The sequence below is a fragment of the Aythya marila genome (genome assembly GCF_965140915.1).
Source record: "Aythya marila genome assembly, chromosome: 2".
Lineage (NCBI taxonomy): Eukaryota > Metazoa > Chordata > Aves > Anseriformes > Anatidae > Aythya > Aythya marila.
In genome coordinates, this window is record NC_139043.1 from 90448604 (window position 1) to 90464800 (window position 16197).

General features: G+C 38.3%; 1 protein-coding gene across 3 annotated transcripts in view; it reads right to left on the reverse strand.

Annotated features, from left to right (window-relative positions):
- GALNT1 (polypeptide N-acetylgalactosaminyltransferase 1) overlaps window positions 1-16197 on the reverse strand; it is an 83963-nt gene that overhangs the window by 21793 nt on the left and 45973 nt on the right. For all 3 annotated transcript variants that reach the window (XM_082752933.1, XM_082752932.1, XM_082752931.1), the window contains one exon: window positions 3677-3843. In XM_082752933.1, the coding sequence (XP_082609059.1) occupies window positions 3677-3843 (167 nt within the window). The remainder of the gene's footprint in view (window positions 1-3676; window positions 3844-16197) is intronic.

Sequence of the window (16197 nt, forward strand, 5' to 3'; positions counted from 1 at the left end):
ATGCATATAAAAGTCTTCAGTCCTACCTACATTTTCTGTAGAGCAGAAGTATTTAATGCTTTTATTAATCCTTTCAAGTACTTTTCAGAAAATTTTCTTTTAAAAGCAATCAGGAAAATGTGTGAAGCGTACTAACTATGGTGGAAATAGGTTTAAGAACAGTCCGTGCCCAATTTTTACCCATGTCCATAGAAAGATTATGAACTAGCACCTTGTTCAAAAAAGTTCTGTTAATAAGATTACTCATTTAAACTGGTAAGTTTCTTTTAAGGGAAGACTTGTTTTTGTTTGTTTTTCTTTTTTTTTTTTTTTTTTTGCTTATCAAAAAAGTATTTAAAGTCTTTTAATGCATATAACAGTTTGGCCTACTAAAAATGCCAGAATTAAGCTTTAGAGATTATTTATTTTCCATGCAAAGCAACTGGCTATATTTATACTAAATCCTATGTTAAATGCTTAAATGAAAAGTTTTATGCATGACAGTGTCAGATGTTTGAAAGTGGCCTTTCAGTGCCAGCTGAGTGTCTAAGTAAGTTTTTAGCATTGCCTCACGCACTTCAGAGAGCAAAATTCTGATAATTCTGATAAAACTAGAAAAAAAAAAGAAAAAGAAAAAAGCCTTCTACTTCCACAATAATTCATATATTTTCAGAGAAATAGGTTTCATTTAACTCTTTCTGCTGGTTATTCCTCTCATAAACTTTCAAATACATCCAGTAAAAGTCAAGTAAGCGTGTAAGTTAAAAAATAACTGGACAATTCTATTACTGAGTCGCACTTGCGTTATTAGAAATGAAACATTAAGTTTCAAAGCATTTTTATTAAGCTGCAATAAAATACAGATTTACCATATATAACCATGCATACACATATATAAGAAATGTGAATTGTTTAGGAAGACATTACTTTCAGAAATTTAGTTTTAGATATATTGTTTTGACATGCATCTGTATAACTAACTTCTCTGGGTATATTCTGTCCTGAAGTGATCTGCCTACCACACTTGGCCATTCGATGCTTGACCTAGTTTGAAGTCCTGACTAATTCTGATTTCTTCCTTTAACCTTTTTTTTGGTGAAGTAGCTAACAGATTAACATTTGAAAACAAAACAAGCAATTCTGATCAGTAACTAGAGAAGAAATGTTAGAGTCATGCCTTGTTTCTCCAAAGCTTTTCTTTGCAGTGTAAATAAGTGTGTGATATTATGTAAATTCACTCTTCTAAGAGCATGACACTGACAGGTACAAAGTGTGCTTCGGGCAGACTGAATGCTTACTTTATTCCAATTAAATCCACTCTGATGCTGGAATTCAAAATACACTACTCAGGCTGAACATTTTATTTTTCTAGAAAAAAAAAAAAAGTCTGCTGTTTTAATTCAACACAAACAGAATACTTAAGTAGCATATGCTAAAGCCTTCATATTTTCAGGCATCACACTCTTCAGCTCTGTTTAATGTAAAAGCACGTTTACTGGAAACATAAGTTTTTGGAAAACAAAGCATAAAAAAACAGCTTTCAAGTAACTGATGAAAATAACTACAAGTAAAAGATGCCTGAGTGATCACAGCCTTCAAAAATAAATATAGGAAAGCATTCAATAACACCAACAAGAAGAAAATCTGAAACGTTATGGCTTTCAGTTTAGAATAAAGCTACCTTAATTTTATTACCTACCTCAAACCAGAAACAGAAAATATATCTCTAAAAAGCCACACACATTTTTAAGTGGACTATAATTCTACTTCATAATGAAGACATAACTAGCCCTATCATAAAACAACTTGATTTTATTTTTAAAAAGAAATTGAAGGCTAGTTATGTCTGTGTTAAAAATAGGATTGTTCCCCAGGAACAACTAAGAGAGGTGAGCAGTTTCACATGTATTAGAAGTGAAGAAATCTAGAACTTTTACATAAGGGTTGATTAACTACAAGAAATTGAAGGGTATGGTTGCAAATTTCCCACAAATGAAAACAGTGGAAATTTGACCCTTCTAAAAAAAGCTAATCACAACTCTCATCTCATTCGGAACACATTCATGGGGTACCTTGCCCTTTGCATGGGCATTCCTCTCCTTCCACCAGATTGCAATTGCTTTTCAGGCCCCTGCTCCTTTTTCCAAATGGCACTGATATTGGCTAAAGAGGTTAAAGTTAGTATCAGGTGAGAGACCAAGAGTGAGTGTGAGTGAGAAGAAAGGAACATGTGCTAATACAAGTGCAAACACAACCTGAGTGCATGAGCTCCTTAGGTAAACAGGTTGGTCACGGCTCAGTTAACTGCCATGATCTTTCTTTGCTCAGCTCCACAACCAGTTCGACTCTAGAGCTATGTGGCCTGGAATAGGTCAGTCAATATGCTAAAGCATCGTACATACATAAATACATGCAACCTGAAGAAGAAACTCATAGTAGAAAGTATATGAGGTAAGAAGTGCCAGACTCCAGCCCATAAATTCGTCCTCATCTATGAAGTTCTTCAGCTAAACATGCACTAAAACCCTCATTAACTATTGCAATCCATGCACCATAATGCTTCTTATACCATATGACCTGCAATCCAGTGTCTCTTTTCATACACATATCATTTGGACATGTGTTCAGACAGTCACCCATCTTTTTCTAAAGTTGGAATTAACATAATAAGCAGAACATGGATTTTGCAGTATTGGAATTGGAAGCATCAAGCTGAGATGTCAGCATACGGGGTGCAAAACACCTCTAAGTTCTCCAACGAAGGCAGGGGAATTATTGCTGCTACAGGTAACAGCCTATAACTGGTGGCTGCCAAGATTTTTCTAGGGGCCTAACAGCTTTCAACATGGAAATTTATTTGAAAACGATGGCTTTAACATATAAATATAGAAATACTTTCGGTAAGAAAGACATTTCTCATTCCCATATGTAAACACAAGAAAACAATATCCCTCAAGTTACACTTTATAATCCACCCCGAGAAAAATCAATCAAGAAACAAAACAGCTATAAAACAAGATGAACTATCAACTAACGTCTAGAACATTCGTTTTATTTCTACTATACTGGAATTTACAAAAATATTTGAAAAGCAAAATCTAAATGAAGCTATTGTAAGAAAATCAGCTTCAAGTTTTGTCCATTAATTTCATTAACATATGTAAAGTTCTATTCTGCATGGAGTTTTCAATAGCCAGTGCTCCAGATGAAAAGGGAAATCTCTCATAGCCTAGAAACTGAAATGCAGTTTCCCACGAACTGAAAAATCAAGATTGATCACTCTGAGCACCAAGTTTGATGGTGGTACTGATAGGAAATCTGGGTATGTGTGAAGAATACAATTGCCTTTGCTATTATTCATCCGGTGACTCAAGTTTTCAATGCCCTCCAGCCTTAGGAATGTGTTAAAAGTCCAAATGCAAAACATGGAAGCTGTAAATGGGACAAACCCACTGGAAACCACAAACTCTACAATGCCAACAGAAAAGATAACAGACACATAAATTTGCATTAGTTTTCAGAGCAGAATGGCTCCCCTACAACTGAGAATGGGCATTGCTTACCATCTCTCCACCCCGTCCCACCTCACTATCGTTTTTTGTTGAGCAGAGGTAAGCCCGTAGAAAGCCAGCTTCAATTTTTGAAGTAAAAGGACTGCAAGCTACAATATCTGTAAGGTACCAACATTTGTCCTTACCTCTTTCACTGGCATCATCGACGAGTACAATTTCTTCCAGCATATGCCGCGGTGACCGGTTTATCACACTATGAACAGTTCGTAGAAGTGTGCTCCAAGCCTCATTGTGAAAAACAATGACAACACTTGTTGTGGGAAGGTTGTCTGCATACACCTTTGTTTTACACCTGTGAGCCAAAAAAAAAAAATAATAAATGTGTATTTTGTAAAGGTCAAGCCTTCAGTTAGAACTGCAAGTTTGATGTTAACTTCTAAGTAACAAAAATAACAGTATGCATGCAAAGTGTGACAAAGGAAGAAGTGGTACACAAATTAATATTTACACATTAAAACCCCCTTTGTTTATTTATGTCTATACATTTATGTATTCCATCTTAACACTCAGAAAAGAGAACCTTCATACAATAACCAATACTGGAAATGAAAGGGATATCCATACTACTAACATGCACAGATGACAGCAAAGTATTTATTTCCTACTATTTATTTCCACTACCTCTATTTTATGAAGAGTAGCATGTCCAAATGCTAATTCAGGCCACTAATTTAGGCCTGCATTCCCTTAGAGGGCAAGAGAGAAACTCTAGTACTATTACGGGGATAGAAGCGAAAAGGGAAAGAAATACACGAGATGAGAAATGGCAAACTTAAGAAATTATGAAAGAAAGAGTAGATATTGAACAAAACCCAGGTGATTCACAACTAAAAGAGGTAAAGAATTGTGGACACGCTCGATGTTTGGGAAAAGCCAAGAGTACATGCATGCTACCTATAATACTGGTGACTGAAGTATATTATGTGATTTAATGGGTATAGATATATTACACAGAGTGCTTTTTTTCCCTTCCCCTTCTTATACATGTTAAGAATGCTATAAAAGTTGATGAAATTAAAGAATTATATTCACATTGTAAAGTTAGCATGGGAGACCACAGGTTGAACTCTCCTAAAAGCATACACAGGACGTGCAAAACATACACACTCATTGAGTAACCTCACATGCAGTCAGTATTTTACACACTGCAACACTACTCTAAGTGATATTTTCAGTATCTCATAGAAAAAAAAAAAAAAAAAACAATTTGAACATAAAGTGCTTGTAACAATTCTGGAGGCATGATTCTGCTCTACAAAACAACCACACCAATTTGTGGGTTCCTTGCACAGACCTGTTCTCCCCACCTATTCAAAATCAGACAGACACTCAAGATGCGATGCTACTGACTCCCTTAAGATTCAAAGTTAGAGACGCATACAGATCTCAAACTGAAGGAGCAGCCTGTCAACACAGGATCACAGTATCAGCATCTATTCCCACCCTTTGGAAAAACCGGTGACACCATGAATGTCAGCCAAAAGCAAGCTCCCAGCATTAATATTTTATTTGCTGGATAACTTCGTTAGCCAGAGAGCTCTAAGCAAGAGCAGCTTTCGTAACACACAGGCATTTCAGCTCTGAGGTACTGACAAAACCCCAACGTAAGCCAAGATCCCAGAAAAGATTAATAAGTCCAGGTGTAATTTTGAAAGTATCTGGAAGATCCTCTGTGGAATTGCGCTTCCCTTCTGAGAACTGAAACAGCAATATCTTTGAAACAGCCACTGTCCTCAATATTATACTTGTCTACAATCACCACCGAATTTAATTATTCATCACACTGAAGTGAGTGTCAAAATCTTTAGAGAAAGTGCTCTCAGATCCCTGTGATTCTCAATTTAATTCATGTATTAAGAAAATTTGTGAAGTACTGCGACAGATAAAGTATTATTTCTTTAGTATCACTTGAGAAGTACAATAGCTTTTGGCAAAGATGCTATGACTTTCAGATGAAAAATTCAATACATAGGACTTTTTTTTTTTTTTTTGTCTTTTTCACTTCTTCACCCTATTTTGCTACTCTAAAACCAAATTCTCAATATTTTATTCTTTCTGCAGCATTGTTCCCTAGACCAGAAAATTAAGTTTCCAATTGTAGACCTTCAGCCTCAGTAGAAATGCAAATCTGCCAGTTGTTCCTGCAGCTTTTGACAGAATATTTGTAGAGAAGTTGAGAGAAATCTGTTGGCTGTTCTCTGTGAAAAAGCATAACAATGTCTCATTCAACAGGACTACCCTCCTGGGGTGGGCACAGGCTCTGCCATCGCCATACTAATATTAAATCTCAAATCTTCAGCCTTGCCTAATTTGCTTTTACACAAGATTTTATTTTACTGAGCTCCAGACCAATGAATTCGTATAATAGAAACTAGCCGAGTGATGAGGCATTACCATGCTAATAAGCCACTCCATCATTTTTTCAGAATAAATATATTGAAACATTTAAGAGCCATCCTTGAAGGGAAACCTTTTAGCACTAACAGGCCTGAAAGATGTGGAGGAGGTTTACAAGAACACCCTCTCAGGCAGCCCCATTGCCCGAGAAGTGCAAAAGGTGAACACCCTCACTGCCCCTATCCTCAGCCAGAGATCAGCCCTTTCTGAATAACACTTTCAGAGTGACCTAGACTGCTTTGTCTACCAATAGGTAAAAAGACTAGCACAGGTGGCAACAGAAGCATGTTTCATAAAAACTGGTTTGGAAGTTTTTGCTTGCTAGTTTAAATAAATTGTGTTTGGGTTAAAGCTATTCTGAGATGATTCATTAATGCGAGCAGGACAAAGGAAAGAACAAATAGCGTGGCATCTGGTTTTTAATACTTCTTTCGCCCACTTTCCTATATATATGCTTTTTCTATGTATTTGTACGTATTTGTATGTATTCACAACAATTAAAGCCTGCTTTTAATTTTGAAAATATTGTCATACACTGCTTCCCTGCGGGAACATCTTGCTGCAGAACATAGGACAGAAATAGAACAGTTGACACCTGTGATTAGAGCATTAGCCTTCTATGCAAAACTCACATCTTCTCCTTACTAACATTTAAATTAAGAATCCCTTTTGTCTCTCATTTAAAAACAAATTACTCCAGAAAGGGATTACTACAGATTTTAAAGTACAGCGTTAGTTTCAACCAACTGTTAAGCAATATTACTAACCATCAAGGGTGTGACACATAGGGAATGAAACAAGGGAAATCTGAATTTTAATTCACTACTAATACATTACATTCCTTTCGTCAGATCATTCCTCAAATAATTTTAAAATTGAGTGCATAATGTTAGGAAGGCATGCCATCTCCAGCAATTTAATGAAGAATTCAAACAGCAGCTGAGAATGTCTACTTCATATGAAACGCATCCTCCTTTCCTTAATCTATGGCATGCACCATGCAAGCTCCTGGCTAATGCAACTCCATACATTATTTAGGTTGTGGAAACTCCCTCAAAATGCCAGATATTTTAAATGCAAGCAATGACTTACCGCCGTATCACCCAAAACCACAAAAAGAGTAGGCCAGACTACTACAACATGATCAAGACAAAAATCCTGATCAATCTCATTTGTTGACATACACATTCCAACGCTCAAAATAGTAAGGATGTTCTTTATTCCACATCTAGGCTCTTTCTCAGAGCTAGAATCCCCAACTTCAGCTACACTAGGTCTCATATTCCTCCCCAACGTTTGGTTTGTTGCTCTTGTGTAATTAGTAAAAAGGAGAAAATTAATTAGGAAACAAAATGAGAATTATCCAAGGTTTTTAATGTCCACATCAAAATCAGATTTGAAATAATAATAATAATAATAATAATAATAATAATAATAATAATAATAATAATAAGCTTACAAGCTACACTTTTGAAAGTTGTTTTTACAAAGAAGCCACAGGTCAATACTAGACATGACTCAGCTCTGATCCCTGAAAGATGCATACACATAAGCATTGTTCATTGAACTTTTTGCAATTTTGTGCCATATATTAGAATTCTTTGGTCTGGTCCCTTTTAATTAGTTGGTTACTCTTAGGTCTGTATCTCCTCAAGAGCACAAGGCAGTGCAACAGATCCATATCCCTCATTAACTTGAAGTTTAACATACTAAAAGCAAAGGAAGGAAGACAGACCATAGTGCATGTGTGTACAACATTGCTAAAGAGCAAGAATAACATAGAAACAAAGGTTGTCCCTAACACCCTGTAGCATGATTTCAAAAATTTTAAACCCATTATGCAAGTTTTCATAGTGGAAGACTGAAAACAACTATCAGTTGTGTTATTCTTCTCTATTGCCACAACTTTTTGTGAAGGTGTTGAGTCATACATAGAAGATACACGCTTTAGATAGGGAGATGTATCTAAAAAAAATCCTAGAAAATATTTATTTAGTAGATTGTGTGTAGCCACTTGATAACAACCTGATACTATTCCAAATGCATCTGAAGAGCTTCTGAATACGCCTCTTTCCTCTTTTCGCTTTCAGTTCAAGCTACAAATAGTCTGCAGGAGACATGACAAAAATAGCCTCAAAGTGCCATCAATTTTATTTGGACAGAATTGCCTTACTTCAGTTGTTAAATCTCAGAACTTAAAGGCTGTTTTGGCATAATCTTCCAAGGAAAGAAAAGACAAGTCCTATTAATTGAAATAAATTTCCCGTTCCACCTGCCAAAACAACTTTGGTCAAGGACTAAGTGTCCACCACAACACTTTGAGAAACTGTGTAACACAGGACTACAATTAAAACTTCTACTTGATGGTTAAAAATAACAGCCAACGAGGACATTTCTGTTAAAAAGTATCAATGGTGCAAAGCTTTGGAAGATTTTTGTTTGTTTTAGCTTTTCATTCTATACTAACAAATATTCAGTATACTAAATCTACAGTTTACTAACATCTAATCCATCAACAAAAACATCCTTTCAACTCAGAGGAGTATTTGTATGCTCCATGCCCACTTCTGTGGGATAAAAGATAAAAGAAACAAGCAACAACAAACACAACTTATTTCTACCTTCAATTAAATGTAAAAAGGACTATTCAGAATAGTTCAAGACCTTATAAAATGCAGGTTTTCCACAGTATCCAATCTGCGCCTGTCAGATTACAGACTGAAGCATCTCAACGTTACCTCTTCTCTGATGCCACTGAATAAATGAGGAGAACATACTTCACCACTGGGGCAGAAGAAATCTACTAGAGCATCTTAGACAACCCTTCATTCGCATTCCTAGGAAGATGAAATTCTTCTGATAACTATATCCTGCTCTGCTCAGTGCCTGACCCCAAGATCAACAAGGCCTTTGCTGTCCTAATACCACCTCTTTCATGTTACTGTTGGGACTTTCACAAATACTTCAAATATTATCTTAGCAATGCAACTCTGCAACCATCTCCTTGGCATTTTATCAATACTATAAAATTGGACAATTTATCTAGAAATTATCCCTAAACCTCAAGATTGAGTTCTAAATGTGCTATACTGTCGTATCTCAAAAGACAAATATTTACGACGTTAGCAATGATCTGCTTGTATACCCTTGAAAGTCATGCCAAATCTTTTCAGAAAGTAATGCAATAAAAGGAATTTAATATCCTAATTAAACTTATGTGTTTGTGTTTCATAGACTAAAGAATTGCAGCCAAAAAAAAGCTACAAACATGGTCTTTTATGGAATCAGTTATGTACTACTATGATGGATTAAGAGGCAATGAAGAAAGCCTCCTTCAGGGAGGCAGAACATTACAGGTTTTGGTCATTTTCTAGACAGATATCATACCTCTATTTTCATTAGAAATGCATGTTAAATACTATAGGTCAGATCTCTACCTCTTCTGACCTGCCAATATGCTATTCTCCACAGAAGAGCAAAGAGAGGGCAAATAACAACAGAATATACATTTTTTAAAATTTGGAAATGTCAAAAATTAACTAAAAACAAAGAAGGTCATAGACTCAGATGTTACCCAAGCCGCTATTCACTATACCTGGCATCAATTTTATGCCCAGATTTCACCATCTTTCCATTAGAAAAAGACATGACCAATAAAATAATTTTCAGTAGGTCAATAACATTAACAGCAGTTAGAACACTTGTGCAATCCTCATTTTCCAAACCCAGCACACACAACCCAGAGCACGCTGACGAAGGACAGAGATGGGATGCAAGCAAAAGTATCTGTCGCACACTGAGCAGCCCCTACTAGAGCTCTGAGCAGAGCTCTCATGTGCACTACACTAAGGCAGTGCCAAAGCATTTTTGCAAGTTGCACTAGAAACAAAAGAGGGAATTAGGGGGAGATGTATTTAGTCATCCTACAGACTTAGTGCAATCTTTTATCTTGCACACTACAAGCAACAGTTATGGATAAAAACCGCGGTTTGAAATCAATTGTCTCTCAGAACTTAAATTTGACAAAGGAACAGAATCACACAATCATCTGAGTTGGAAAATGCCTTCAAGATCACCAAGTCCACCCTTCAGCCTGGCCTACTGAATCCCGTCACTAAACCATATCCCTTACTCACACATCCCCAGGCCCCTTAAATGCCTCCAGGGATGGGGATTCCACCTTATGTTCCCTGGGCAGCCCATTCCAATGCCTGACCAAATGGTAAGCCTTATGCTAAAGGCCAAAATTTGCAAACATCTTGTGCTGAAAATCACGTTAGAGCAGAGTTTTTGAGGAAATGCTACACAATACAGCCCCTAGAATAAATCTGTTTAATATTACTGGTGCAGTATGAAGAGCATAATCTTTAGTACTGAAATCAACTGGAATCTCTGGGAAGTAAACATCAGTATCCTTAGGCTTTAAAATGCACTTCTTTTCTATTGAGGTTACCAAAGTTAACGACAGATCACTAGAGAAGAAAATATGAGTTCCTGTCATAAAACCCCAGGCTTTAATTAATATCCACCCCATCTTGCTGCAGTGCTGTAAAAATATCAACGCTCAGTTGTTTATTGGTCCATTTGCCTTAAGTTATGCTCTGCAACAAGTTAAGGTAACAAAGCTGAGGCACAGCTCTGCACAATGCAAAGAATACCTGCTTAAATCACAGGTGAAAACCGGTTTGAAAAAAGATTCGGCCTCACCCTGAAGCTGCTGATACTGACCTACATTTCCAGCAGAGAATAACACCCCTGCAAGCAGAGGCAGCAGCAGAAGTGCCAAAACACTACAGAGATCGAGAGTCCTGTTTCTGGTAAACAATGACTTACTCTTTCCTGAATATAAGCAGCAGCCTCATGACATCACCAAAAACAAGGGCATTAATAAATCTGCTTCCAACATAAATTTTACGAATACCCCAAGTCCCCAGACTACAGACAACTGAGTTGGATAAAGGTCTAATTTTCACACAGAGGCAACACAGCTAGAAGGGTTAAAAGAAATCACTATCAGAAGACACCACACCTCTTTTCAACACAGAGTTTGCATACAACCACAGCTTTAACTTGTGGCTGCACAAAGAAAAAGCACTGCAGACAGGTTTGCAACAGATCTTCTCACTTCTCCCGAAGAAAGCTGCTTCTTCCAATTAAATCAGAACAATTTGTTTTAAAATTAGATCGTAATTTCTGTAATTCATATCACGACTCCAATTAGTCTCTCTTAATAGGTGCCTTGAATGCAGGCAAATCCCTTACTCTTATTTAAGCATTTCCATCCAGCCTGCTTAAGTGTCTGCCTTCAATAGTATTACATAATTTACCTGACATCAAGAGTATGAAATTTTCCTTTCTTCTGATTTCAAAGATTTGGATATAAGAAAGGTCGCATTATCTCATGATTCAAGTAGAAATCTTCTTTAGACCCTGGAAACAAAATCCAAAATGGTCCTTAAAACCATTGTGGTTACAGAATTCAAGCAGAAGTTCACAAAAAGAATTACCTGCAAGTGACTATTTTTTCTGATCTTGAAGTGACCACAGGAAAGCACTTTTTGAAATAAGAAAAAAAAGAGTTCTGTCCTCAAAGACTGAAATTAAACCTTAAATTCCCTAGCCAAGTTATTTTTTGTACTTAACCTATCCACTGGCATAAAGCTCACAATTGTAATCCACAAATGGAAGACACCTGTAACTATGAATGAGATTGTCAAGTTTGCATAGATAAGCATGCACCTGCATAAATGTGTGTGCATATGTATATGTCTATGGATATAAACAACAGTTTACACAATGCAAGCACATTTTTAGCATTTTTTTTTTTTTTAACTTCATCTAAGAAAAAGATTTATAGGTAATTTATCCAGCTAACTCATTAAATCGGTGTGAACAAGAACATTTCCAAATGTTGATTCTGCACTAGGCCAGTAACAAACTAAGGGCAACGCAAGAGCCAGATGAAAATTGTCCCTGCTTTGAAAGACAACTGTTAAGTCTTTAATGCCTCATGTGCTTTCAGAGTTTCAGCATCACTTTGCTGAAACTTACACAATTTTTCAACAGATCAGCAGATTTCCTTTGCAGACGCCAGGTTAATTAACAGTCCGGATTTCTAGCTTGTAACAAAACATAGGGCAAGTTTCTGAAGTTTTCCACCACCTATCTTCACAACTTTGCTCTTTTTGATTCCCTTTTATGTCAGTATTACCTGAGTTAAACGAATACCGAAAATTCACAAAGCATATAATTTATGAGACTATTTAAATCCCTGTTTTAATACACATTTTTTATTTTTTTTCCCTCAGTGTTCCACCTAAAAAAGGTGGAACTGTAGGCCACAGCTAAAGCAGTAATCCCCCTTTTCTTCATCACAGCTCCATCCCATCCCCTTCTTTGCAAGGGATCTGGCAACCCTACAGGGGCTGGGCGTGTTGCTGCAGTTTGCTGACCAACAAACACACACGCACACACATACCACCCCCGCTGGAGTGCAGGCCTCCATTCAGTCAGTGAATTGTTAGGCCACACAATTGCTGGATCGGTATCAAGAGAAGCAGTGAGAAGACTTCTTTTGGCCACAATCCACGTTTATACCCGATTATATAGAATATAAAGCTACTCCCTTAGCTCTCCTCCTCAACTGAATTAAAAGAGAGCACACCTTCACAAGCCTCACATAGTCAATACTCAAGTGCTACCATTAAAAAAACACATAAAACTTAATACACGTGACTTCCAAGAGCATACTACTGCATGTATGACTTTACTGGTTTTACCAGAAATAGGTGTAATCAAATAAACTGTTTTCCTCTCACAATGATTGTGTAAGTTTAAGAACTTGTGTCCTGCTATGAGTCAACTAGAGCAACTTAAAGTATACAGCAAAGCCCTGTAGTCAGGCCAATTCGTGTTTTGAGAAGTTAAAAAACTGAACACTGGTATATTCTCAAATGTCTGTTTCAGCCTTCAAATCGACAAATTTTTAAAGCATATGTATGAAAACCAGACCGCAGTCTCATAACTGAAAGCATTATATTGCATCACACAATAACCAGGACCTGATGCACCCGAAAGCCTAGATATATACAGGTCTTTCCAGGCAGAGAGATGAAGGACGAGAATTAGCTGTAAGAGTGACTTGCTCAGAAGTGAGCCCAGAATAATGGCTATGAACTCCACAACATTCATGCAAGTTAGATTTAGAAGAGCAGTTTTTAACTACAGTGGAAAAAAAGAGTCAACTTCCTCCAGTTTGTAAAAGTAAAGCTTGAAAGCAGGAACTGAGCAGGGTAGTTTGAGCAAAAATGGCCTTCAATAGTAACTTACTCACCACAGAAGTGTACTGATTAAACATTAAGGTCTTAAGAGATCTGCATCTTAATTTTTTAAAATAAATTACTAAAGACAGATTTTGTATGAAAGGGTGCTAAGGTGCCCAAGGCTATCCACACTCCTCTCCTTGCTGCTGGTGTGCCTGAGGGAGCCCATCATCTTTCCAGGAAACCTCAAGCTGCACAATATGACACCCTTCTAGCACCGCAATGTCATCTCCGGGGGGGACCAGAGCTTAATGACACTACACGACATCGTTCTGTCCAGCTATGCCTCCACTGCTGCCAGCCTGGACCACTTGCACCTGGAAAAGAAGGGAGTTTTATGGATGCTCATTTCTAGAGCAAAGAGGTCAGAATTGGGATTAAACTCTCAAGCCAGGGACACAAGTGTCTCCGTAAAAGCTTTATACACTCCACAAACCTTTAAATACACGACTACAGGCCTGGAAACCTCAGCCTTAGAACACAGTACTCATTTTTCAGTTTACAAAGCAGCTTCAAAACCACCTCAAACAGAACTGAGACCAAAACCAAGTCACAGGACACACACTGCATGCATCTAACCGCACCGCTTTCCAGCCAGAACACCCATCTAAAACATGCAGGCACAGCTGAACGCCTGCTTTAGTCATCACCACCTATTTTAGCTGTTGCCTCCCTAATCTGCAGCAAAACCAAGGCAAGGCTCCGGTGTTCCTCATCACCCATCATTTCACTCTTTGCTGTCATGTCAAGCCCACAGCTGCGTGATTTCCTGGCAAGTGTGAACCAACTCCCACTTTGATGACTGATTCACAGACCCGAATAAGACATGCTTACAAGAAATATTCTATTAACTTAAAACCAATCTGCCCACCCCAGCTGCTTGTTCCCCCACAACATCCCTCCAGAGGCTGCGGCCCTGCTGGTTACATCAGTTCGTCAAACTAACGTGCTCTGGTGCAGAGTCATGGAAATACCCAGGTTAATAAAGATGACTTTTCATTTACCTCCTGCCCCCTTAACCAACTCCTTTAGTTGGGTCAACGAGAAGAATAAGTAGAAAAACGTTCCCTCTTGCAGACATAAGACGACTACCGATTCAGGCATATCTTAATTATCTTATAATTTAATGATTTTATCTATTTCACAGAATTTCACAGAATTTCTAGGTTGGAAGAGACCTCAAGGTCATCGAGTCCAACCTCCAACCTAACGCTAACAGCCCTCCACTAAACCATATCCCTAAGCTCTACATCTAAACGTCTTTTGAAGACTTCCAAGGATGGTGACTCCACCACTTCCCTGGGCAGCCTGTTCCAATGCCTCACAACCCTTTCAGTGAAGAAGTTCTTCCTAACATCTAGCCTAAAACTCCCCTGGCTCAACTTAAACCCATTCCCCCTCGTCCTGTCACCAGGCACGTGGGAGAACAGGCCAACCCCCACCTCGCTACAGCCTCCCTTGAGGTACCTAAAAAGAGCGATAAGGTCGCCCCTGAGCCTCCTCTTCTCCAGGCTGAACAAGCCCAGCTCCCTCAGCCGCTCCTCGTAGGACTTGTTCTCCAGGCCCCTCACCAGCTTCGTCGCCCTTCTCTGCACCCGCTCAAGCACCTCGATGTCCTTCTTGTAGCGAGGGGCCCAAAACTGAACACAGTACTCGAGGTGCGGCCTCACCAGAGCTGAGTACAGGGGGAGTACTTGGCCTCAGTAATTTGGGGCCAAGTAGTAAAAGTAAATATCAGCCTATTAATATGACTGGGGCGCAGCTCAGCACAACACAGATTTTAATTTCTGTAGGCATCTGATACCGAGGAGTTCCCTTGAGCTGGCTGAGTGCCTAGACGTTATTAAGAGAGCCCACATTTTCTCTCTTCAAAATGTCTTTGCCAAAACACAAACAAGTTGCCCCCAGTGGGTCCTGTACAGAGATGAAACGATCAACACCCAGCCGCAGAAGCGCAAGACAGAACACGGAGCCCATTCGGGTACGAGATGCCTCAAGGCACCAGGGGACAGGGCAGGTATAGATATATGGATATATAGATATATATAAACCATGCTTGCCTTTGTACACAGTACAGGGGGGGTTGGCAGAACTAGAAATTAATGTAAATGCCAATGTAGATTTGTGCAGAAGCTGCTCTCTGGCTGATAGGTTAAGCTGTGCTCTGGCTGATAGGGTATGCCATTAAATTCATGCAGTAAATTGGTCGCGGCACACCTAATCTCACCAGCTTTTCAATGATTAGCTGTTAGGCAATCCTTTACAGATTTCTGTATTTCAGAAGAACTGACATGGCCAGAGAGTTATAGGACTTGAAATGGTCACATCTTCCCCGCATACCACATTAAAGGAAGCAACCCACAAAACCTGTGAATAAGCAAATTACATGAACAGCTCAATTTGAACATATCCTGCGGTTTCAAAACCTTGATTAAAAGTATTATTAACAGCTGTTCTGTAAGCACACAAATGCGGCAAGGCATGATTAGGAATTACACTCTTTCCTTCTCCCCAAACTATCTCCGTAATAGCGGGGATATAGACAGAACGAGTTACAGCAGAAGCAACTCCACCAACACAGCAGAAAGCATTCCTGACCGTGTGAATGTTCTGATTGAACAGATAAACACTTTTATAAAACAAATACTTTTACAAGACATATATACAACATCTGTGCATATTTATAGGTTTCTCAATTCTGGAAGTGGCTAGTGTTCTTGAAAAGAAGTATTACACACACACAGATTAAGATGCCCTTGCACTGCAAACACCATGTTCCAAACTTTGCTCAAAAATTTGAACACTCCCCAACTTCTTATCTAGCATGACCTTATAGAGTACATGCTGAAAAGATCACAAAAGGAAGAGTTTTGAGGGACCATTTTTCTGTCAAAAGCTACTCACACATCAAGTGAACATTAGCAATT